The sequence below is a fragment of the Mustela nigripes genome, chromosome 7 (assembly GCF_022355385.1).
Source record: "Mustela nigripes isolate SB6536 chromosome 7, MUSNIG.SB6536, whole genome shotgun sequence".
Taxonomy (NCBI): domain Eukaryota; kingdom Metazoa; phylum Chordata; class Mammalia; order Carnivora; family Mustelidae; genus Mustela; species Mustela nigripes.
Genome location: NC_081563.1, coordinates 111,543,693 through 111,567,908, shown reverse-complemented (window position 1 = coordinate 111,567,908; position 24,216 = coordinate 111,543,693). Strand labels below are relative to the sequence as shown.

General features: G+C 40.9%; 1 protein-coding gene across 3 annotated transcripts in view; it reads left to right on the top strand.

Moving 5' to 3' along the window:
* Window positions 1-24,216, top strand: part of LOC132021777 (receptor-type tyrosine-protein phosphatase alpha) — a 149,101-nt gene that overhangs the window by 87,665 nt on the left and 37,220 nt on the right. For 2 of the 3 annotated variants that reach the window (XM_059406653.1, XM_059406654.1), the window contains 3 exons: window positions 15,941-16,025; window positions 17,251-17,324; window positions 17,519-17,655. In XM_059406653.1, coding sequence (XP_059262636.1) covers window positions 15,941-16,025; window positions 17,251-17,324; window positions 17,519-17,655 — 296 coding nt within the window. Of the gene's footprint in view, window positions 1-5,226; window positions 5,254-15,940; window positions 16,026-17,250; window positions 17,325-17,518; window positions 17,656-24,216 lie in introns of those variants that run through there. The other variant, XM_059406652.1, reaches the window with a different exon arrangement.

The window sequence follows — 24,216 nt, the reverse complement described above, 5'->3', positions numbered from 1 at the left end:
AAAAATGTCTGTAGGGCTATGTATAGAATGTGAGGACATATTTTTTCCTCCAGAATGTTGAAAGCATTGCCCTGTCACTCCTAATTCCTAGGTTTGGAGGATTCTGTTGCTATCCTGATTCATAATTACACTTTGGTGTGTTTTTGAAAGATCTCTTCTTTATCATAAGTATCCTGAAATTTCACAGAAATGTGTCTTGATGTGGGTCTTTTTCATTCAGTATGCTGGATACTTGATAGGACCTTTGGAGGCTTTGTTCTTCAATTCTGGAAATTTTTGGTTCTTCAGGTTGATATATTTTTCTTCTATTTGGAAATTTTCTTTCATTGTCCATTTTTTGTTTTCTTCTAAAACTCATTTGGATATTGGACATAACCTAGATTAATTCTTTATTTTAAATTTTTCTCTCCTTTTGACCTTTGCTCTGAGTCTCTGTTTTCTCCTTTTATATATGTGTGTACGTATGTGTATATATATATATATATATAGTCCTTTTTCTTATATTTATTACACAAATGATACACATATGTATTGTGTATATTTCTGCAGATTGCATTTTCGCTAGCCTGTCATACTTGTTCTGTATTACAGTGAAGAGCTGCTTTGTTGTATGAGTATACCCTAATGTATTTATCCAGTTTTCCCTATCATTATACGTTAAGGTTGTTTTCAGAGTACAAACAGTATACTTTGTCATTTCAAGCATATATAAGAATATTGATAGGATAAATTATTTTTAAGTATGCATTTGTAAACTGGTGGGTATTGACAGATTTTCCTCTATTGGGAAATTCATTCCTATAAACAGTTTGTCAAAGTGCCTGTTTTCTTATGCTGTCTTAAGTACAGTAAATTATCAAACTTCTGGATATATGCCAGTCTGACAGGTGAAAATTAGCATTTCAGTGAAGCTTTAATTTGCATTTCACTGAGTGAGGTTGAGCATCTTTCCGTATTTGGAAAGATCATTTGTATTTCTTTATCTCAGAACTCTGTTGGTATCCTCTGCGGGGTTTTCTTATTAGAATGTCGGGTTTTTCTGACAGATTTATAGAAGCTCTTTAATGTTAGGAAAACAGACTTTTGTCTACCTATGATAAAGGTGCAAATATTTTTCCCCAGTTGCTCATCTAGCTTTTCTTCATTACAGAAACTATCATAAGCAATTAAAAACATTTTTTTTTTTAAGATTTTATTTGACAGAGAGAGAGAGATTACAAGTAGGCAGAGAGGCAGGCAGAGAGAGAGGGGGAAACAGGCTCCCTGCTGAGCAGAGAGCCCGATGTGGGGCTCCATCCTAGGACTCTGAGATTATGACCTGAGCTGAAGGCAGAGACTCAACCCACTGAGCACACAGGCACCCCTCTTTTTTTTTTTTTTTTTTAAGATTTTATTTATTTATTTGACAGAGATCACAAGTAGGCAGAGCAGAAGGTAGGGGGGTGGGATGTGGGGAAGCAGGCTCTCTGCTCAGAGAGCCCAATGTGGGGCTCCATCCCAGGATCCTGAGATCATGACCTGAGCTGAAGCCACCCGGGTGCCCCCAAAGTATTTTTTAATTAAAATTTATCAGTTTAACTAAATGTTTTCTTGGTATTAGATCATACATAGGAAGACTTCTTTTCTTTTTTTAAGATTTATTTTAGAGAGAGAGATCCTAAGTGGGAGAGAGGGGCAGAAGGAGAAGAAGAGAGGATCTCAAGCAGACTCTGCACAGAGTTCATGGTAGGGCTTGATCCCAGGACCCTGAGATTATGACCTGAGCCAAAACCAAGAGTCTGCTGTGCCACCCAGGCGCCCTTAGGAAGTCTTACTCCAGTATTACAAAATTATTTTCCTTATGATTTCTTCTAGAATTATGGTTTCTTTCTTCTATATATGTATGTGTATATGCATGTGGGTGTGTGCTTCAATATTTGATCCATCTGGAATTTATTCCATGTGAAATGTGAGCTATGGATCTTTTTTTCCCCCCAAAATGGTTAACAACTTATCCCAGTACCTTTCAATGAATATCTATTTTTTTCCTCACTGATTCAAAATGCTACCTTACCATATATTGAATTCTGATATGTATTTATATTCTATGCCTGTTTCTTGGTATTTGTATTTTCTGTTAATCATTTTCTCTGTCCATGTCAGAACCCCCATGTTTTAATAATTGTAACTATAAAATAATATTTGATAAGGTTAGTCATCCCTGTTAATCTTATTTTTCAGAATTTTGCTAGCAATTCTTGATTATTTTTCTTTATGAACATTAGAATCAACTTATATAGCAGGAGAAAAGTTTTTATTGATCATGTCACATTTATAGAACAGGGGCAATTGACATCTTTAAGTCTTTTTTTTAATTAAAGATTTTATTTATTTATTTATTTGACAGAGAGAGAGAGAGAGAAAGAGAGAGCGCACGTGCGCATAAGCAGGGGGAGCAGCAGAGGGAGAGGAGGAAGTAGGCTCCCTGCTTAGCAGGGAGTCTGATAGAGGGATCAGTTTCAGGACTCTGGGTTCATGAGCTGAGCTGAAGGCAGACATTTAACCTGAGCCACCCAGGTGCCCCATCTTTAAATTTTTCTATCCAAGAATGCATTGTATTTCATTTGCTGAAGTCTTACTTTGTATTTCTTAGAAGTGTTCCAGTTTTTGCCACTGATGTTGCACATGTTTTGTTCAGCTTCTTTCTAGCTCTTTCAAAGGTTTCCTTTTTGTTATTTTGGTGTTTTGTTTGTTGTTAGTATAAATGGAATATTTTCTTCCATTATGTCTTCTAACTGGCTGCTATTGGGGCTATAAAGGCTATTGACTTTTTTTTTTTTTTTTTTTTTTTTAGGAAATAGTTGATCTAGATCATTATTTTAGTTTTGGGTGTACTACATAAAGCTGTTGACTTTTGTAGGTATATTTTATCCCGGTCATCTTAAAAAATTTCCCCAGTGTCTGACATAATTTTCTTCAATTATCATAAATCTTCAAATCAGTCTCCTTCTTTTTCTCTTTAAATGAATTGGTGAATACCTTCAGAACAAAATTAGGAAGCAGTGGTAAAAGCACTGTCTTGTACCTGACTCTCAGGAGGATGTTCTTAGTGGTTTTTCCATTAACCATGGATGGTGCTGACTCTTGGGTTGAGGTTAACATACTTATCATGTTTAGGTTTTATTAATTTACTCCTGCTTTAAAGACCGTATCTGTCAAGAATAGGTGTTAAATTTTGCATTTGCATTTGCATTTGCCTGTTCAGCATCAATGAGCAGGGCCATTATGATTTCTCTTTTTGTGATATGCTGTGGTGAATCATTTTAATAGATTTCTTAACTTTGAACTATTTACATTTGTGCAAAAACGACCCTACTTGGTTGTGTTGTAGTTCCCTTGAATGAACTGTAGCAGTTTGTTTGATACTACTGTATTTGGGTTTTTTCCATTGACATTCATAAGTTATCTTTAAATTAAATTGGTCTATTTCCTTTATATGTGTACTTTTTTTTTAAATGTATCTGTGCTGTTTTTGTTAAGTTTTAGTTGTCAGTGTTTTGCTTTGCTTCACAGAAAGAAATGAGCTTTACCTAGAAAACTATGCATCTCATTCATGTTTTCAAAATTACTTGAATGGATTTGAGGAAAAGTCGTCTCTTAAGATTAATTTGCTACATAGCTGTTAATATTTGTTACATAGTTATGTCCATTTTCATACTTGAGTTAGGTAACCACTTCTATGTTTCACAGTTTGTTTTTTTCTTCCAAGGAGTCTGCTGTTATGTATTTATTAGTTTGTAAGGTATCCCATAAGTGTTCTTGTAGGTAGTTGTATTAGTTATGGTGCAGCCTAAACTACTCTAATAAAGGCAGAACAAAATTCAGTGACTTAAGTAGACAGAAGTTATCCTTCTTTCCCCTCTCACATTCCAGAGGTAAACAGAGGGCTTTGCCTCATAAGGACTGAGTTCTTTTCTTCTTTCTTTTTTTTTTTTTAAAGAGTGGAGGGGCAGAAGGAGAATCTTTTTTTTTTTTTTTTTTTTTAATTCGTGATGGGGGTCGGGGAAGAACAGAGGGAGAGGGACAAGCAGACTCTGCCCTGAGTGCAGAGCCCAACTTGGGTTGAAACCAAGAGTCAGATGTTCAACCGACTAAGCCATCCAGGCACCCCGAGAGAGGAAGAATCTCCGCTTCATGGGGGAGCCTGATATAGGGCTCTATATCACAACCCTGAGATCATGACCTGAGCCAGAATCAAGAGTCACCAATTAATTGACTGAACCACCCAGGAAACCATAAGTTCTTTTTTTCTTATCAGTTCTGCCAGCCCAGCAAAATTGCCCTCATGGGATTGGTCAGAAATGGTTCTCATCATTGGGTTCTGGTTCCAGCCCCTGAGAATGGGGAACAGAGGAAATGGGGACAATTTCTTTTTCAAAGAATGTGATCCAGAAGTTACCCTTATCACTTTTGTTTACATCCCATTGCCTAGAATTCTTCATATAACTACATTTGGCACAAAGGAGTCTTAGAAATGCAGTCTACAGCTTGATAGTTTTGTGCTCAGCTTAAAAAAACAAAACCAAAACAAAACAGGGTTTGTACCTTGTACCAAAAGCAAGAAGAAGAGACTATTACTGGGGGAGAGTTGGTAGATTCTGCCACAAGAGTGATTTTGTTATTTTTTAGGTATTTTATAGTTTGGCTTTACTTTTAATTTTCAAATGTTTGTTAATTACTAGTTTTATTGCATCATGATAAAAGAATATTGTCTGTGTTTTTTCTGTAATGGGGAATAATTTATATGGGCTTGTGAGAAGTTTTTGTTAAGATACAGAATTTGGTCTACACTGGTTAGATTATTTTTTTTTTCATACTGGTTAGATTTTATTGCCTATTACCCTTTAGGTCTTTTATATCCTTAACTTAATTTTGCACTGTTGCATTTTAATGGCCTAAAAGATCTAAAGACCTCTAATACTACTGTGTTTGTATTTTTTTGTGTTCTTGTACTTTTTAAGAAGATTGATGTATTGTTTTTGTACTCAGAAGGACAAATTACTGATTGAAGTTTAGTGAGTCTGGGCAGTCTTGTTTCCCATTTGTTGGAGGGTATCTCATTCTAGCCCCAATATATATAAAGAAGAAAGTATCTTGTTTTCCTAGAGCTTATTTTATCTTAACTTAGGTTGAATTGTAAAGCTTTTCTTTGAGAATGAATGTTTCTATTTCTCACTTATTACACAGGTAATTCTGACTCGAAGGACAGAAGAGGTGAGCCACTCACCTTATGTCTGTTGTCCCCTTTATAGTGTACAGTATTCACCGTCTTTGCTCAGTTTGTGGTAACCTTGTGTGTCTGTATGGTTGTGTGTTTACTTTCCCTTAATTTGTTTTCCATATTAACCTTGTAGAGAAGAGTAACAAACAAATACTATGTTTCTAAATATAGATTATGGATTCTAACAGTTATGATGTCTTTTAACAAGTAGTAAAACAGCTGTTATCTTAATTTATTATGTCACCTTGCTAATAGCATCCTTTGGTGCTGTTAAGCCATAATTTCTACCCTGTAGTAATTCCTAATGTCTAATCAATAATTGCTTATAAACATTCTAGCTTTTTATGTTGTTTTCGCTAGTCTGTAAAGTGTGGACCCTTTGTCATTTTATATGGATATTATAGGTTTTCACCACTCTAGTGTAATGTCCCAGTGGCTGGAGATACTGTGTAAGTGGTCTAAGGAGGACTGGCAAGTCCCTGGTCAACAGAGAACAGAATGCGTGGGTACTTACGTGGAGTGGCTCATTTTACTTAGGACAATAGTAAGACTGTCATAAGAGGGCGTAAGAGAAAGAGAGATCATTCAAAGGTCTAAGAAATGATCATTGCATTTGAGTTTGGAAAATGTTAATCTGTGAACCAATTTTTCTCCTATGATTTTTTATTTTATTAAATGAGTTTTCTGAGGCTTCCCCCATCCACTATTTAACCATGCACAGTTTTTCTTGCTTAATTAATAGAACATTTGAAGGCTTATGAATTCCCATTAAGTAAGGGAACATTTGAATCAGAAAAGTAGGTACGATAATCCATCATGTGTTGTCCATCTGCCACCATATTTGGTGAGGATTGGTAATATGTTATACTGTGCACAGATTTCTTGTGATTTTCCAGCTCTCACTTTCTTTTTTTTTCTTTTTTTAAAGATTTTATTTATTTATTTGACAGAGAGAGATCACAAGTAGGCAGAGAGGCAGGCAGAGAGAGAGAGAGGAGGAAGCAGGCTCCTGCTGAGCAGAGAGCCTGATGCGGGACTCGATCCCAGGACCCCGAGATCATGACCTGAGCCGAAGGCAGCGGCTTAACCCACTGAGCCACCCAGGCGCCCCTAAAAGTCCTCTTTTAACCAGTCTCAGAATACAGTCAAAAGTTGAAGTGGTATAGGCTTTAGGATTAAACATACAGTCTGCTTTCTTCCTCCACATAGTTTGTATTTTCTTAATATTCACTCTTTTCTTGCCCCAGTATTGTCCCTGTTTTAACTAACTAACATAGATTTGAGTGGTTCCAGTATTGTGATTAAAAAGAAATGAAATTACCTTAATTATCTAGTGTATTGCTAATTGTGACATATTATTAATATGTATTAGCACATATCCTTTTTAAGTTAAAAATAAATTTTTGTGTAATTGATTTTGACCAAACAGGAAAATTGAAGAGACATACATGTTCTCAGCAATATTTAAAGCCCCAAATATAATGACATTTTTACCAGAGCAGATCTCTAGAAGTATTTCTTTAAATTTTGATATCACATTCTAATTTTAAAACCAAATGCTTTCTGAGAAATGAGGCAAATTATTTTAAAATATTTCCATCATAATGGTTTTGCTAAGCAAAGTATATCTTATACAGATGAATTAAATTATAAGTTTTTCTGCACTGGTCTCGGATGCTTTTGAATAGGAATGGCTGGTGTTTTAATTGTCAAAACAGAAAGGAATAAAAACAGACAAAGGGAGGCAGGCAACTTTGCTTTCTTTCTTTTGAAGTCTAGGAAGCTGGTTATTTTATCATGTGTATTACTTTTTAAATATATCACACTATCCAGCAGAATTAGCTTTTTTTCTAATTGTGGTAAAATATGCATCATATAAAATTTTCCATTCAAACTGGATAGTTTAGTGAAATTAACACATTGTTGTACAGTTATCACCACCATCTACCTCCAGAACTTTTTTATCATCCCAAACTAAAACTCTAAACATTAAACAGTAACTCCCCATATCTCCTTTCTCCCAGCCCCTGGTAACCAGTAGTCTACTTTCTGTCTCTATAAATTTGTCTATCCTAGCCACCTAATTTAAGTGGAATCACAGCACTTTTCCTTTTGTAATCAGCTTTTCTTTTAAAGCGTTTTATTGGTGTTAATTTGGGTGATTTGTGTAATATATAGTAATGCATTAAATCCAGTTCTTGCATTAACTCCTGAGTACCTCTTCCCCATGAAATCAGTGGTCATGAGTGCACTCTCCAGTTTTTCTTCAGTCTTCACTGATTTTACATCTCAGTTTTATTAGTTTTGTTGTAGAGAGAACAGACTCTGGTTTAGGGGAGAGTACTTTCTCTCTCCATAGCACCTGCAAAGCACTGAAGGCACTAGTACTGAGGGAGATGACATGAGATGCCACATGATCAGAGCAAGGGCAGCAAAGGCCTTAGTCAGTCCTGCAGAAAGCTCTGGAGTTGGAATGGGGGTTGCAGGGGCTTTCCCCTGGGCCAGGCTACTCTTAGGCCAAGGATACTTCCTGGGAAAGGACTTAATAAGAATTGTTAAAACACTAACCCTCCCAGCAGCTAGGGGAATGGTCTTAAAGGGGAATCTGTAACATCTACTTCCCATTTTCATGAAGTTAGAGCAGGATAGTGATGCATACTCTCATCTATTCAGAGGTTTTCCTGTGTAAGAAAATGCTCTTGAATAGTCTTGATATATGTATTAAGGCTGGGGAGTGAGTGGCATTGTGGAATATTTGGACAAGCTGTGTATGGAGTGGTTAAAATCCCTGGACTCAGGCTAGACCATCTCAGTTCGTGAGTTGACTGTTACCACTTACCAGCAGGGTGAGGTAGATATCTGACTTCCCTGTGCCTCTTTTCACTATTTGCAAAATAGGATTGGAACATAGTTTCTGTCATAGGGTTATTTTGGAGAAAGAAGTAACACATATAAAGTGCTTGGCCTACTGCTGGGTCAGCACATGGCAGTTGCTCAGCAGGAGCTGGCTATCACATTGCTACTCCTGCCATCCCACCACTCTGTTACAGTTCCTGTTGATGGGACACTAAGGAAGTTGGGAATCTTAGCCGGTCAGTTGGGACTCACAGACACAGGGACACTCCTTGCCTCCTAGAGCCTTTGTGTGAGACAGCTCCCAGGGCAGGGTCATCTTGCAACCGTTCCACTATGACTATAAACATTTAGCTATTCTCCTGCACCGTACCTTTTTTTTTTTTTTAAGATATTATATATTTATTTGAGAGAGAGAGTGAGCTAGAGTAAGCATGAGTGGGTAGAGGGAGAGGGAGAAACAGGCTTCCCACCGAGCAGGGAGCCTGACACAGGGCTCAATCCCAGGACCCCGGGATCATGACCTGAGCCAAAGGCAGATGTTTAACTAACTGAGCCACCCAGGCATCCTGGTTTTTTAATTTTGTTTGTTTGTTTTAAGTCTGGAAAGAGTATCCTCTAAACATTTCTGAAGGAGTCCTTGAACTACAGAGTTCTAGAACCAGGCAGGATAAGCATTCTTTTGAATCTCATAGGCTCATTCAGGTTTCTCAGCTCTCAAATCAGATCACCTGCTCTGTCTGGCTTTCTAAAGAAGTATTTTTTGATCATCTCAGTAAATGACATTATTATTGTGAACTCCATGGCTTTCCCTAAGTACCTTTAGTTATATATTCATTCAGTACCTACGTGTTAGATGCTAAGGAATCCAGAAAGAAAAGAAATTATTCCCTGTCTCATGGAAGAAACCTGTGAACAGGTTTTGATGAACAGGTCTGATGAACAGTCCTGTGAACAGGACTTTGATGCTGATCAAAGTCCACTCAGCTACATGTTATTTGGCTATACCACATAAAGTGCTGCAAGGGAACGTAAAGACTCGTGCCTGGATAGTGGGAAGGACGCATGGAGGTGAACTTCGGGTATTTTAAATTAATACAGTGACTGAGAAAAATGAGGAGCCACCTGAAAGGCTGAAAGCAAGGAGACATGGGAGAGCAAGTCAAGTATTTGAGGAACTGTGCACAATTGAAGCACATGAAGTGGAGAGTGGCCAGAGCTAGCCTGTCTGCATAATGGACCTGATAATACAGTAAGCTCAAGGGTCAGGGTGTCTCCTGGTGATGGGAAGGAAGGAAGTGACATGGTCAGAATTTTGTTTTAGAAGGATAATGCCAGAGGCCTCAGGGAAGTTAGGTGGGCAATAGAAACTAGTTTCTTTTCTTTTCTTTTCTTTTTTTTTTAAGATTTTATTTATTTATTTGACAGAGAGAGATCACAAGTAGGCAGAGAGGCAGGCAGAGAGAGAGAGGAGGAAGCAGGCTCCCCGCTGAGCAGAGAGCCCAATGCGGGACTTGATCCCAGGACCCTGAGATCATGACCTGAGCTGAAGGCAGCGGCTTAACCCACTGAGCCACCCAGGCGCCCAGAAACTAGTTTCTGAATGATAATTTGGCCCAAGACAAGATTGGGCTCAACGCACTGGTTGGGCTATTGAGTCAACTTGATTACTTTTTTTGCTGTTTTTAAAGCCAGCGGGAAGTACTTAAAACATTACAGCTCTGCCTTTGAGAGTTGATGAATACTAATATCAAAAAGCATAGAGATGAGACAAACGGACTTTAGGGATTGAGGCTAAAGGAGTATGGCTTTTACTTCAGTGATTATTTTTGTAGTTGACCAAGGAGTGTCTGAATCTTTAGGTGACTCACCAGTCTACACGTGAGCCCTTAGAATAACATTACCCTTTGTTTTCTTGGGAAAAGGTTATAGCAAATAAGACATCTGTTGTCCCAGAGTACCATTTTAGTGTTTTTGAAATGCTGTCCCCATAGCCTGAGTCTAGGAAGTGAAATTTGCTAGAATGGATAGTGGAGAGGAGGTGGGGGTAGGCCAAGGAATAGACCACTGTGCTTGTCTTGCCTATACCGGCCTGCATCATGCAAGGCCACCTCCAGAAAACCTAGACCAGGACAAGCCTGAGACTTGAGATTATGACTCTGTCCAGTTAGGACGGGACCCTGGGAGAGTGACTTGATCCTGAGCCTATCTCTAAGTCTGAGATTTGGTACAGGGAGCTGTAAGGTCTCTCCTGTTTTCTTAATAGATCTGAGTCTCCTTCCCTCACAGAGGCCTGAGGACATCTTTACTATCTGTATTGTCCTTAACTGTATTAGAAACATGGATGTAATTCAGATGTCAACAGATAAAATATTACTTCTACTACAGAGGGCTGTTTTGGCCTGAAAGCTTGGAAGAGTTAAAGTTGTATTTGTTTATGTAGAATATGAAGAGTCAGGAGAATAGAGTAACTTTGTGGTTTTGCTTTAGATTTGCAGCTTTATACTATGGGCAAGTTAATCTCTGTGCTCAGTTTGTCACCCATAGAAAGGGTTAATAGTGGTTTCTATGTTGGGGTTCTTAAGAGAATTGAATGATATATGTATGGCGCTTTGCTCTGTGTACTATGTAAGTGCTAAAATATTAACTGTAATCATTTTCATTTCTAAGTTATCTGGTAGCTGACTCTTCTTGTCCTTTTGCTTATAGTTGTCAACTCTACTACTGTTGGTCATAAATAATACTGCACTGTTCTGCTTTACTTATTCCATCCATTTATCCATCCATCCGTCCGTCCACCATCTGTCCATCCATCCATTCAGGATTAGTTCTTACCACCCCATCTTACATCACAGAACAACCTCCCCCATTTTCTCTTTTACCCTGCCTTATTTTTCTTCATAGCACTCATTACTATCTGTATTATATATTTCTTTATTTACCTCTTGTTCTTCCTCAACTAGAATGTAAGCTTCATAAGGGTAAGGAATTTTGATTTATTCACTACTGTACACTCCAGACCTGACAGTAAGTCACTCAGTAAATATTTATTGAATGAAAGAATAAATATTGAGTGCAGGGATATCTGGATATGATCTCAAATCCATGCCTTCCAGAAATTTGTAATTTTATTGACATTTAATCTATGACTTTAATTGAGTGGGATTGTAGCAAAGTAGGTACATAGTGTTATGGAAGTGCAAGAAATGAGCAGTTACCCATAAAAGGTGATATTTGACCTAGAATTGTATAAGAGCAGGGGTGGTATTAACATTCTAGATCAGGGTTTGGCAGATTTTTTTCTATCAAGGACCAGATAATAAAAGAATTTCAGTTTTGCATCCATACTATCTCTGTCACATCTATTCAGCCCTACCTTTGTAGTGCAAAAGCAGTCATGGGCACTATATAAATGAATGCAGAGCTGGCAGTGGGCTACATTTGGGCTGTGGTTTCCCTGTTTCCAAGACATAACCATTCAGCACTCTCTGACAAATCATCTAGTCTGTGTAGGGTTCTGTTTTCCAGTGAGTCTGGATGGGGCACCACAGCTTGTTACCCAGCCTGTTGATGTGCTGGCCCTGTACTGGTAGCATTCTGCTACCCCAAGGCTTCTTCTCATTCCCAGGCCTGGTTGACTCTAAGCTTGAAGTGTTTCCAGGCCCAGACTGGTTGAACTCATATTTACTTTTCAACTGAAGGCTCTTTGGCTCTGTGGCTCTGATTGATCTCTGCAGCAGTCCAGTCAGTCCCTCGTCATTGTCTTCTACACATCCCTGTTTCAGATCTGCTGATGCCACTCTTTGTTGCCTTCCAGATAATGGTTTTCATTCATTAGTATTTTTTTTTAATTAAAAAAAAATTCTTTTTATTTGACAGAGATCACAAGCAGGCAGAGAGGCATGCAGAGAGAGAGGGAGAAGCAGGCTCCCCGCTGAGCAGAGAACAGGATGTGGGGCTCGATCCCAGGACCCTGAGATCATGACCCAGGCCAAAGGCAGAGGGTTAACCCGCTGAGCCACCCAGGCGCCCCCACTAGTATTTTTATATTTCTTCTATCATTTCAATGTACTTTTGGGAAGAGAAAGAAGTAAAATTATGGATTCAGTTTACTATCTTAAGATGGCTCTAATTACCTTCTTTTTTTTTTTTTTTAAAGATTTTATTTTTTTATTTGACAGAGAGAGATCACAAGCAGGCAGAGAGGCAGGCAGAGAGAGAGGAGGAAGCAGGCTCCCCGCTGAGCAGAGAGCCCGATGTGGGCCTCGATCCCAGGACCCTGAGATCATGACCTGAGCCGAAGGCAGGGGCTTAACCCACTGAGCCACCCAGGCGCCCTAATTACCTTCTTTTAATGCCTGGTGTACTTTGTGATTGGCATTTAACAAAGACCTATTTAGTGATAAATCATTAGTCTAGTATTTGTTTAATGCCAAATGTGTGAGAAATTTTGTCTGGATTTTAGGTATATGGTGAGAAACAAAGCAGATATGTAATTCTTGCCCTTGTGGAATTTATGGTATAAAGGAGGGACATTTCTTAATCAACTCTACTCAAATAAATATATAATTATAAAGTGTGGGAGGTATTACCAAGGGCAATAACTGTGCCTTATGAGAATAACAGGGAAGATAATAGCCGATACTGACTGTGAGTACATAATGTGTGTTGCCTACTGCACCAAAAACTTCACGTGGATGATCTCATTTAACCTTCACATAACTTATTTTAGCACTAAGGAAACTAAAACTTAGGATCGTAATTTAGTTGTAGGAAGTCAGAAGAGACCTCTTTGGGAAGAGTAACACTGGGAATGAGAACTGGATGACTAGGAGGTAGCTAGGCAAAGAATGGAGGGAGGCTATGTAAAGCAGAAAGGCATAACATGTTTGAAGGCCTAAGGAAGAAATGAACTCCGCATGAAGAGTGCCAGTGGTCAAAATGGAGTGAGCAAGGAAAGCATAGCAGGAGATAGGGTGAGCAGGGGCTGGTGGGGAGGTTGTTCTAGTCTTGTGTAAGGGTATTAGATTTCATTCTAAAGGCTTGGGAACTAAAAGGTTTTATAAGAGAGGAACATGATCTGGCTTGCTTTCTTAGAGACCACTCTGCCTGGTTTGTGGAGAAAGAATCAGCAGTGGTAGAGGGTTACTGTGATCCAGATGAGAGAGTATAGGGATTGAGGCTACAGTGTTGGCAACAGAATAGAAAAAGGCAGACAAATTGGAGGCATTGATTTTAGCCCTAAAACATATTACTTGCAGCTGAATTGAATATAGATGATAAGTAAGAGGAAATCATGGGGATATCTACATTTTTTCCTTGGCTAGCAGGGTGCATGGTAGTGTTCTCTACTGAATGGTGAGGGGAAGGCTTTAGACATGGAAGGTTTGCATTGCCTGTGAAATTTAAGTGGGGGTGACATATAGGCTCAAAAGAGAGATCTGATCAGGCAGTGCAGATGTGGGAATTGCTAGTGCATCATTTGCACTTACAGCCATCTGTCTGATCAGCTGGAGTGCAGAGAAGAGTGCTAGGGACAGAGCCCTGAGGAAGTCAGACATTTAGAGACCTTGTGTTAGAGAGGAACAGCTAGGGAGATTAAAATGAGACAGAGCAGCCAAGAGATAGAAAGAAAATCAGAAACATTCTTTGTTGTGGAAACCAAGAAATGAAAGTTCTTCAAAGAGGAGGGAGTAGTTTGAATGCTCATTTTCAGATGACAGCTGCATACCAGGGTGTGTTTGAAAATTGCCATCAACAAAGAAGCATGGTGGGGTGCCTGGGTGGCTCAGTAGGTTGCCTGCCTTTGGCTCAGGTCATGATCCCAGAGTCTTGGGATCGAGCCGTGCTTAGGGTTCCCTGCTCAGCAGAGAGCCTGCTTCTCTCTCTCCCTCTGTTACTCCCCCTGCTTGTGTGCTTGCTCTCTTCTCTCTGTCAAATAAATAAAATCTAAAAGAAGAAGAAGAAGAAACAAGGTATAATACCTCCCATCTCAAAAAAAAAAAAAAACCAAAACCTCCATCCCACATGTCCCTCCAGTTGCTGTTCATTCTCTCTGCACCTCTTTATGGTAGAAGTCCTCACTTCAAATGAAGAGTTGATATCTCACTGTCTTCTCTTTCCATCTTTATTTCACTCCCATTTATGCTGCTTCACCTACTACTCAACTGAGACCACTCGTAAAACAGTCTTACCTGTTGTCTTATCAAATCCAATTTCACTTCTCTGTGAAACTCACCTACCTAGTCTTTTGTAGTATCTGATTGATTACTTCCTCCTTGAAAAACTCTTTTCTTGGCTTTTGTGACACCATATTCTGCTGGATTACTTCCCACCTCATGACTACTGCTTATGAGTCAGTTTAACTAGCTGATCTTTTAAAAGAATATAAATCCAGTGATATTTCTGCCCTTTTCAGACTCCTCCAATCACATAGTGCTTCTCTTCACGTTCAAAATTAAATCCACACTGCTTACCATGGCATACAAAGCTCCAAGTCTTCAGATTCCTGCCCACCCCTCCAGTCACATCTGGTACTAAAACTGGCCTTTGTGCTATTTCTTGAACTCTCCAAGCTGCTAAGGGGTATTATGCTTGCTATTCCTGTGCCTAGAAAATTCCTTGCCCAGATTTTCGCATGGGTTATGTCTACACATTATTCAGACCTCTGCTCAGTGTAAGCACTTCAGACCTGCCCGAACTACTCTAAAATAACTCCTTCCAACCCATCAGTCTCTATCCCATTACTCGTCTTTTCTTCAAAGCACTTGTCCCTGTCTGAAATTGTATGTTTACTTGTTTCTGAATAGTGTGCCGGTGCTTCCTACAGGTCACTTGTCTGCTTACTCGTTTCTCTGTTCCCAGAGTCTGGAGCAGTGCCTGGCACATAGTTACTGGTCAAGAAGACAAGTTGTTGAGGTGACAGTAATGGATGTAATCCAGACCATATGTGACAGGATTGACCTTTAGATGGGAGGGACATGCCCTCCCTTTTAGCAGAAGGGGAAATGGTAAAGATAGTTATACACTCATACTGGTTGTATGGTTCATGATGGGGATGTGGGACTGGAGGAAGATCAGTCAGCACCTGGTCAGCCGCCATGAGAAAGGAGGCTAAGTATTGGGTGGATAGGAAGCAGGGCCCTGTGGAATGAAGGGAGGAGTCATTCTGTCTCCAAGCCAGATGTTGCTATAGTCGGGCTCCTGGTAAAGGTGGCTGTGGAAAGAGGTAGAAAAGAGTACCCAGCATTTTAGATACATAGTGCTTAAGGATCTAATAATGTCTCCCTGCTTTAATCAGGAGCACTGTTCTCTGTGCCAGGAAAGTATTTGCGTTTACGATAGGAAAATAGTCCTTTTTCCTTCCTCTCCCATCCTCCTCTAGATGGAGCTCATTGAGCCTGGGACAGAGCACATTGTTGGCCCTGTACACCCAGCCTGCCATCAGGATTGATGTGTTTGTGCTTTCAAATATTTGAGTATTTTTTATGTGCGAAGCACTGTTTTAGGCTCTGTGGCTTTGAAAGAAACATTCAGAGGGTTTTTATTCTAATCCAGGGAAAGAGAGTAAATAGATGTACAAGTCGGAGATGGGATAGGCACGTCACTCTAGGTTCCTCTCCCGACCTTTTCCCTCCCATTCCACCCACACTGGCCCTGCGGTAGCTGTGGGAAATGTTCTCTCTCTCACTCACTCTGTCTATGCCCTGAAAGTTACAGAAACATGGAATGAGCCCATCTTCCTTATCTGGGTGTTTCCTTGAGCAGCTGACTTGAGCCCTCCATTGCACACAATGGTAATAACATGTTTTGTTCTCTCAATTTCAGATGAGACGCCAATTATTGCAGTGATGGTGGCCCTGTCCTCTCTGCTAGTGATTGTGTTCATTATCATAGTTCTGTACATGTTAAGGTGAGCATGTTAAATGCTAAAGTGAGAATTCTAAAGCTTCTGCACTCTCTCGGATTCTTTTTCAGTACACCAGAGTCTCATTAAGCCCACACGGTCCAGAAGATAGTAGGATAAGGACAGTAAATAGAATAGAGAGGAATGTTCTATAATAATAAGATTAAAATTCTACATAGGAACAGTTTAAAAGCTCTACATACCTTTCCTCAAGACCTAGGCCCCTCCACCCCTGGTTTGCTTCCATCTGCCCAAATTCAGTTCCCCAACTCCAGTTTAACCTCAAGCCCAGGGTGGTGGTTTGAGGTTGAAGGAAAAGCTGTATAGTTTGTGTTGGGTTGGATGATTTAAGACCCTTAGATCTAGCCCTGCTGAAGCAACCCCTAACAGTACCCGATTGGAGATGATGTGGTAAATAGAGACCTATTCTATTTCTAGTTGGGGGAAGTTTGGGACAAACCTAGGATCTAGGATCCCTAACCCTAGTGCACTAAACTGAACTATGTGAATTACAGAGTTCCCCTTTCTTCCTTCAGGGTCCTCTAGATATTACTGTTCCCACAGGGAGAAAAAAACAAGGAGGGGGAACCCCAAGGGAGAGAAAAGGAAGGTGCATTTGTCGTTTCCCTGCTGAAGTTACTGCCCTGGCTGATTAGGATTAACCCTACCCTTATCTTTGGTTTAAGCTGCTCTGTGCTCCCTCTGTTGTTTTGCAGGGATAAAGAGAGGGGAACCTTGTGCACCCCTCCAGTTTGTCATAAGTCTCCCCTTTTCTGCAGGAGACTTGTAGCCAGACCTGTGTCCACCTAGTTTGAAGCTCTCGGCTTCTTCCTGACTACACTGGGGAAATACCAGGATTTTGTCTGATAGGATCATTCTTATCTCCTCTCCACTGTATTCTGCCCACTTAGCCCTTCCCCACCTGGTGTGGTGGTCATCTCCAGTGAGTCCTGCACTTGGAGCCACACAGAGGAGCCCTACAAAGCCAGAATATACTGTTATGGCACCTGGGTTGGATTCTAGTGTGCTTAGGATGAGCAGGAGCATCCAGAGGCACTGGGTCACCATGAAATGGAGCTGCCTCAGCATGTGCAGGACCCCTCTCTAAAAGAACATCTTTATTTGGTAAAGGAGGTTTAGGAAGCTGAATTGATATGTGGAAATATAAGGCCAGTGATTGGAGTCTCTTGACTCTGTGCTTACTTTTTCACTATGAACATTTTCTCTATAGGTTTAAGAAATACAAGCAAGCTGGGAGCCATTCCAATTCTTTCCGCTTATCCAATGGTCGCACTGAGGATGTGGGTAAGGCACCCCTTCATGACATGGGGAACCTTTGTGGAGAAGAAAATCAAGAAATAAAGGTTTCCCCATCATATAAGGGATAGGGGGAAGACTTGAAGATAGCAGACCTAGTCCTTGGTGGCCTGGTACATGAGGTAGAATCCCCAGTTTGGTCTCCAGAGCACCTGACCAACCTCCCGACTTGTATACTGCAGAACCCCAGAGCGTGCCACTTCTGGCCAGGTCCCCAAGCACCAACAGGAAGTATCCACCCCTGCCCGTGGACAAGCTGGAAGAGGAGATTAACCGGAGAATGGCTGATGACAATAAGCTCTTCAGAGAGGAATTCAACGTGAGTTCTTTGCTGAGGCTGGCTTGTTGGCAGGGAGGAAGGCAGACCAAAGGTCAGGCCTTTTCAGTCATGGGGTAGAAAACAGGTTTTCTAATGGGTTAAAAGGTGAGAAATTTTCTAGTAGACTCCTTTCCTATGTGATCATAGATAGGAAATGAAATAAGATTTGTCTTAACTCTCTCATCTACCCATCCATCCATCCATTCATCATCGCATCTGTTACTTTTTTTAATAAATACTTACCAAGCATCTAATACGTGCTAGGTGCCAGAGATTTGCTGGGGAGCAAAAACAGATCCAGTCTCTACACTCAGGGAACTTGCCACCTAGTAGGGAAATTCCCCTAAACAAGAGCAAAAATAACTGTTTAAGTTCAGACAGCAATATAGGACATGAAGGACTGGTGCATAGTTGTAGGAGTCTATATTAACATGTGGCATTTTGGGGTCTGAAACGGGTCCCAGAATCATAAGTACAGACAGTAGGTGTAAATGAGTATAGAAATGAGGATCATGGAAGAACGATCAAGCACAGGCCTCATGTGGGGTAGTTTTTTGTTTTGTTTTGCTTTTAATAATTCCCTAAAGAAGCTAAACATGTTTTGAATCTACCAGTTGGTATGACCAGCCCAGTAGTTCTGATCCCAATTCAGAACTTCCTTGAAGATAGTATGTTTTAATTGAGACCTAATCATAGGCAAGGGCATTGGTAAAGGAGAGTGGGGAATGTTCCAGGCACTGGAAGTAGCAGGAGCCAAACTATCACTAGTGAGGGTGGGTAAGAGAAGGGCACATTTGACAAACCAAAAAAGGGCTACATGTGGCTTAAAGGCAAAGGTTTGGGGAGGTAGCAAGAGAGGAAACCATGGAGGAAGACTGGGCCAGACTGTAGATGTTGTAGATTATCATGAATGAAATGAAAAGCCATGGACCAACCAGATTTATATTTTGGAAAAAATGTATCTGGCTGCTAAATAAAGAAGATCCCAGGGGGAGAGTAGATGCAAGGAGTACAGTTAGGGGCTGCAAGGGTTAAGATAAGAAGTGCTAATACATTGATATAAGATGGTAATAATTATAGAGAGGTGATAGACGTAGAGAAGCAGTTCCAGAGCTGGCTAATTCATCAACTTGTGCATTATTAATCTCTCAGTTTCCTTTACATCTACTCAGCCATGTGTCAACTTTATCTCTTAGACTGGCTCCCCTCTTGTTGCCAAAATGGCTTCCTCAGTTCTTAGTGCTACATGGAGTTATAACAAGGCTCAATGGGAAAAGGATGACTGTTTCTTCCTGTGTGTCTCCTTAACAGGGAGGAAAACTTTCCCAAAAGGTTCTGAAGACTTCCCTTGTTGCAAACTCCTTCTTAAATCAGCCCCAAGCAAGAGAAAAATAAGTTTACCGCAACTGACTCAGATCAGTATGGATTATTCCTGTGTCATGTAGGGGATAGGCAAACAACTCTACAGAATGGGAGCCATAGTAGCAAAGAGGAAGGAAGGAATAGTTATCGGGTAGATGAGTCACCCCTCATATCTGTTCCTATCACTGAAGGGCTTAGGGGAGTAAGAGAGTGATAAGGTCAGATTTGCACTCTGAGAAAATCACTAGCTACAAAGTGGAGAATAGATAAAAAAAGAAAGCAAGAGTTAAAGCAGGACACCATTTACTAGGAAAGAGTTAATGAAATAACTTGGACTCATTTTTTGGTTATTGGAAAAATGACACCATTTAATGCTCATTATTCATTGAAACATTTACCTCATTCCCCAAGATAATATACCAGCCTTATCACCAGAGCTAGGTCCCCAATAGGCGCTCTGCTGTTTTCATAATCTGTAGTGCCCACTGCTTCTGGGTAATAGGGGATGTGACCCCAGGCCAAACTTCTTTTTCTGTAAAGTGAGTTGTTTAGAGGAATATTGCCTGAGGTAAAGCATTCCGGTAAACCCCTGGATGGAGGTGGTATTCCTGGAGGCATGGTAGGCAAATTGAAACAAATATTATGGTGAGAGCCCCATTGCTATGTTACCACGGCCACTATGTTCATGGGCTCATTGGGCCAGCGCTGGGACAGTGAACAACTGAGCAACATCTCCTGGATTTTTAACAGTGAGTGCTGTCTGGTGAGCATACACATGGAGCATAAATATATCCTGTCTTTCTTGTTCCAGTTATCCACCATCCAGGGATCGGCTTAGATCCTGACCTCCAGTGAGGTAGTGTGATACCTTGCTTGAAGTTCTGTTTCCTGGAAGGACTTCTCTTTTATATTCATTCAGAGTCATCCCTTAAGTAGATTACCCCATAGCCGTCTACTTCTAGAGTGGGCCAGTACATCTCACAGAGCCATTTGTGTACCAGGCTGGACTTTTTTCTTCCATTAACTGTTGATATCATTGGAATTCTGTGTCTGTTGAAGGAGTGGCTATGTGGCAAGTGTCCTGTACACATTACTTACATCTAGGGGTTGAATTCTGCTGGATATGTCCACATTTGTGGCTTACGGAATCATGTGATACTTAATTGATGATGGGCATTTGAAGTCACTTGCATATCTTGTGACCCACAGTCAGGCATATAGTCTCTTTCAGAGCCCAGTGCTAAGCTAAGAACATGATCTTGCTGACAGGATCATGGTTTTGTCTCCAAATCCTAATGTTTTGCATTATGATTTTCCTGCTTAGCCTTAAGCACAGACACCTAGGGCCCCACAAGATCAACCAGAGCCTATTTCTCTGTGGCCTGGGTTAACTAGAGAGCCTTCTCTTTCAGATCAGTCAATAAATGAGTCAGAGTAGGACACCAGCATTAGTTATATGCTGTCTTCAAAATCCAAAAATGGCTCAACAAGCATCAGTCCTTCCTAGGGGATTGGGGGGGAATGGACAAGGAGCAGCAGCATGTCTTTTATGCTGGAGGGGATATCCTGACATGCCATAGGCCTTTGACTTTCAGAAAACTTGGCAGAAGTGGCAGGCCACTCTGTTTTTATTTTTATGTCTAACATGTACATCTAACATACATATATTCCTGCTTTTCAAGTCCTGTCAGCTTGATGCCATCAGTATGGCATCAAGGGTGATGGCCTGTGAAACCGACAAAATCCTGATGAACCAGATCACATCAGATAGATGTCAAGATGATTTATCACTCGGGCTGCTCCTGTCATGAGAATGGGAACTGCTTCATGTAGTCTTCGTGCACTATAAAGGAAAAATATATAGCTATTAATCAGTAGCTATATTCCAGGTACCAGTGGTTATGTCAATCTGTAGGAAAGGAGAGCGCGTCTGGAAAAGCACCTACAAATCCGCAGTTCTGTGTGATTCATATATTATAATCCACTGACATCCTTAAACACTGTCGGTCTCTTATGCTAGTTTCTTTTGTAGCTTGCATGTGGGGAGGTGGTGGTAGGAGGCATCAGAATAGTTAATGCTGGAAGTCATTGAGCACTCGCTTCATACCATCACTAAACTCACACATGTAAATGTACTGTCTCATTCTGCAACTTATAGTCTTCTGTAGCACTTCTATAACTCACCTAGAGACTCAGGATCTCTGTAACTCCTCTTAGCCTTTTGGTAAAGAGATTACTGCTTCAGCTTGCATTTGCTCTTGCTATTTTAATGGTCCTTCTTATCCATTGGGATAAGAGACCAGTGTGAGTATTCTGCCACTGGCTGTAGATAGCTGTTCCAACTATACATTGGGAAAGTAGGTATTTCCTAATATAAGTGCGGTTTGGGCCAAAACTCTTTCTGTTACCTGGTCTGCAAAGGCTCCATTCTGACTAGCATAGAATAGTGGCATTCTAGGTTCCCAGGGATTAGGTAGCTTAAGGCCAGAACCTGCTAGATCCCCAAAAGTGTATTTTCCTTTACCCAGTGGAATTACCATGGTCAGTGGTGTAAATTCTTAGGAGAAGATGAAGAGAAAGTTCCTGGTATATTAGTGTTGATGTTATGTGAAGTTCTTCCTTTCACATGCCTAACATTAAAGGGTTCTGGGTCATGAACTGACCACGTTGGCGGTTGGATGCAAATGGGCCCTTTCTCTAGCTTGGCAGTCCAGTCAGGTCCCCTTAGTTCACCTGTGCTGGCTGCCTCCCATTCCTATTATTGGGAGCTTCCCAGTGACTTATCCACAACTAGAGATGTCTGGGCCCTGGAGACTCTGGCCTCTGAGGCTCCTTCCATCCCAGGGAAGATTGAGAATCCCATTTTGAAGCCAGTCCTTTCCATGAGCATCTCACTCTGGTGAAGACAGTCACTGAAGCACTTCTGAAAGATTCTAGTGCTTTCCTCACATGTGTGCCTTCTCTGGCAAGGCACGCTTGGTGGATCCCATCAGGGACACAGTGAAGGTGTCAGCAGGAAGATTGAACCTCTTGGAACCCTGGTAGCTCTGATAATCCCCCACTTTGTGCCAGGGGCTTTCGGCTTTTCATGGTTACCTAGCTGACTTTAGCATTCAGCCAGGTTTCCATTGGCCAGCCTAGCCTGCCGTATTGTGGCCAGGCTTCTGAGCTGTTATACTACGTGCAGAAGTTCAGTTAACCATACCAAACTAGAAATTTGGCCTTACCCAAAAATGATGCTCTTCCCTACTTGGTCTAAGATCTCCAAAATCTGTATCAACAACTATTCCTACGATTTTTGATGATCCAGCTCAAAGAAAGGAATTCTGCAGGAGCAGTTTCCTCCAAGTATCAGCTCTTTGCTTTTCTTTTTGTTTATGTATTTTAACCTCCACATTGTGTTGTGCTTGCGTCGTGATTGTCCATGAGCGATGAGAGCGGAGTCACGGGGCGGTTGTCTTTCTCATGAAAGCAGGGTGCAGTAGAGAGCATACTAGAGGGGATTAACAGTTGGTTTCTCCAGCTCCTCTGTTTCAGCACCTTTGTCATCTCACTTAAGACCCTGGCTTTCACATGAGTGGCCTAGGAAACATAGGTGTCCCACTGGTATTACGTTCGGCATCCAGCAAGATATTGAAATCTTAATATTTGGTTCAACAAAACACATGGCACAGTCAGAAAGGGCCTAAGTTTTGTGCTGTCTTTGGAGATAAACATTTGATATCAGAGCTGGACTTTTCCTTATTTCATTATCTGATTTTGTCAGAATTGCACTACCCCTTGATTTCAGCATTCCTCATCTCCTTTTAATTGGACTTCCCCTCCCTCTTTATCCCACAAGCTCAAACATACCCCAGGCAACTGGAAGCAGTAACTGAAGTGACCGAGTGCAGTTGTGAACTAGGAGTGGCTTGCCCTTTCCCGTCCTGAAAACTGGTTGGCAATTCCTTTCCCTTTATCTGAACCCAGTAATCAGGCTCACAACACCCACATTTCTCCCCTCAGTCTCTCAGTCACAACCCCTCTCTGATAGGAAACTGCTAAGTCAGTTAAAGGTCCTTTTTTTTTTTTTTTTTTTTTTTCCCAAAAGAAGTCGGGAAGTCGGGGCACTTGGGTGGCTCAGTGAGTTAAGCTTCTGCCTTTGGCTTTTGTCATGATCTCAGGGTCCTAGGATCAAGCCCCACATCAGGCTCTCTACTCAGCAGGGAACTTGCTTCCCCCGCCCCCTCTCTGCCTGCCTACTTGTGATCTCTCTCTTGTCAAATAAATTAAAGGAAAAAAAAAACTCAAGCAAATTAAGAAACAAACAAACAGAAAACCCCAAATCATTAATTGGGAAGACTTTGGAGAAGCTGACAGAATCAAAAGCTGAGGTAGACTACCAAACTTTGGGCAGAACAGGCCCTATCCTGCTGGCTCTGGGGCCCTCTAGGGAGGTCTCTATGTTTTCTTGGTTTCACAGTCCTGAGAATCTGGATTGGCACAATGTGGCTCAGGTGCAACTGTGCCTGTGTCTAGCCCTGGCAGGGAAGACAACAGCAACACTTAGGGCAAACACACCAGTTTGTGTCTACCAGAATAATACGTTTATAATCATGGGGTGAGGAAGCCTATTTTAAGCAAAACACAAGAATCAGAAGGCACAGTGGAATATATTGGAAGATAATAAATACATTAAAATATTATATATTCCTATGAAAAGTGACACCATAAAAAAGTAGCCAGTTGGGTGCCTGGGTGGCTCAGTCAGTAAAGCATCTGCCCTTGGTTCAGGTCACGATATCGTGGTCCTGAGGTCGAGCCGCACATTGGGCTCCCTGCTTAGTCAGTGGGGAGCCTGCTTCTCCCCTCTCCCTCTGCTCTCCCACCCCACCCCCAACTTGTGCTTGCTTGCATGCTCTTGAATAAATAAACAAAATCTTTAAAAAAAAAAAAAAGTGGCCAACTGGGAGAAACTGTTTGCCACAGGTAGAAAGAGAAACTTTCATAAAGCATAAAGAGATGCTACAGACCTGTGAGACAAAACTAAACATGGTAGGGAACTTTGAACGTTGCAGTAGAAAAATTAATAGTTCTCAGAAGAAAGCAAATGGTCTATAAACCTATAAAAAGCTGAACTACATGAAGTAATCAAGGAGATCCAGATTAAAACTAACCATTATTTTGGGCCTGTTAGTTTTGAAAATTTAAGAAGATTGG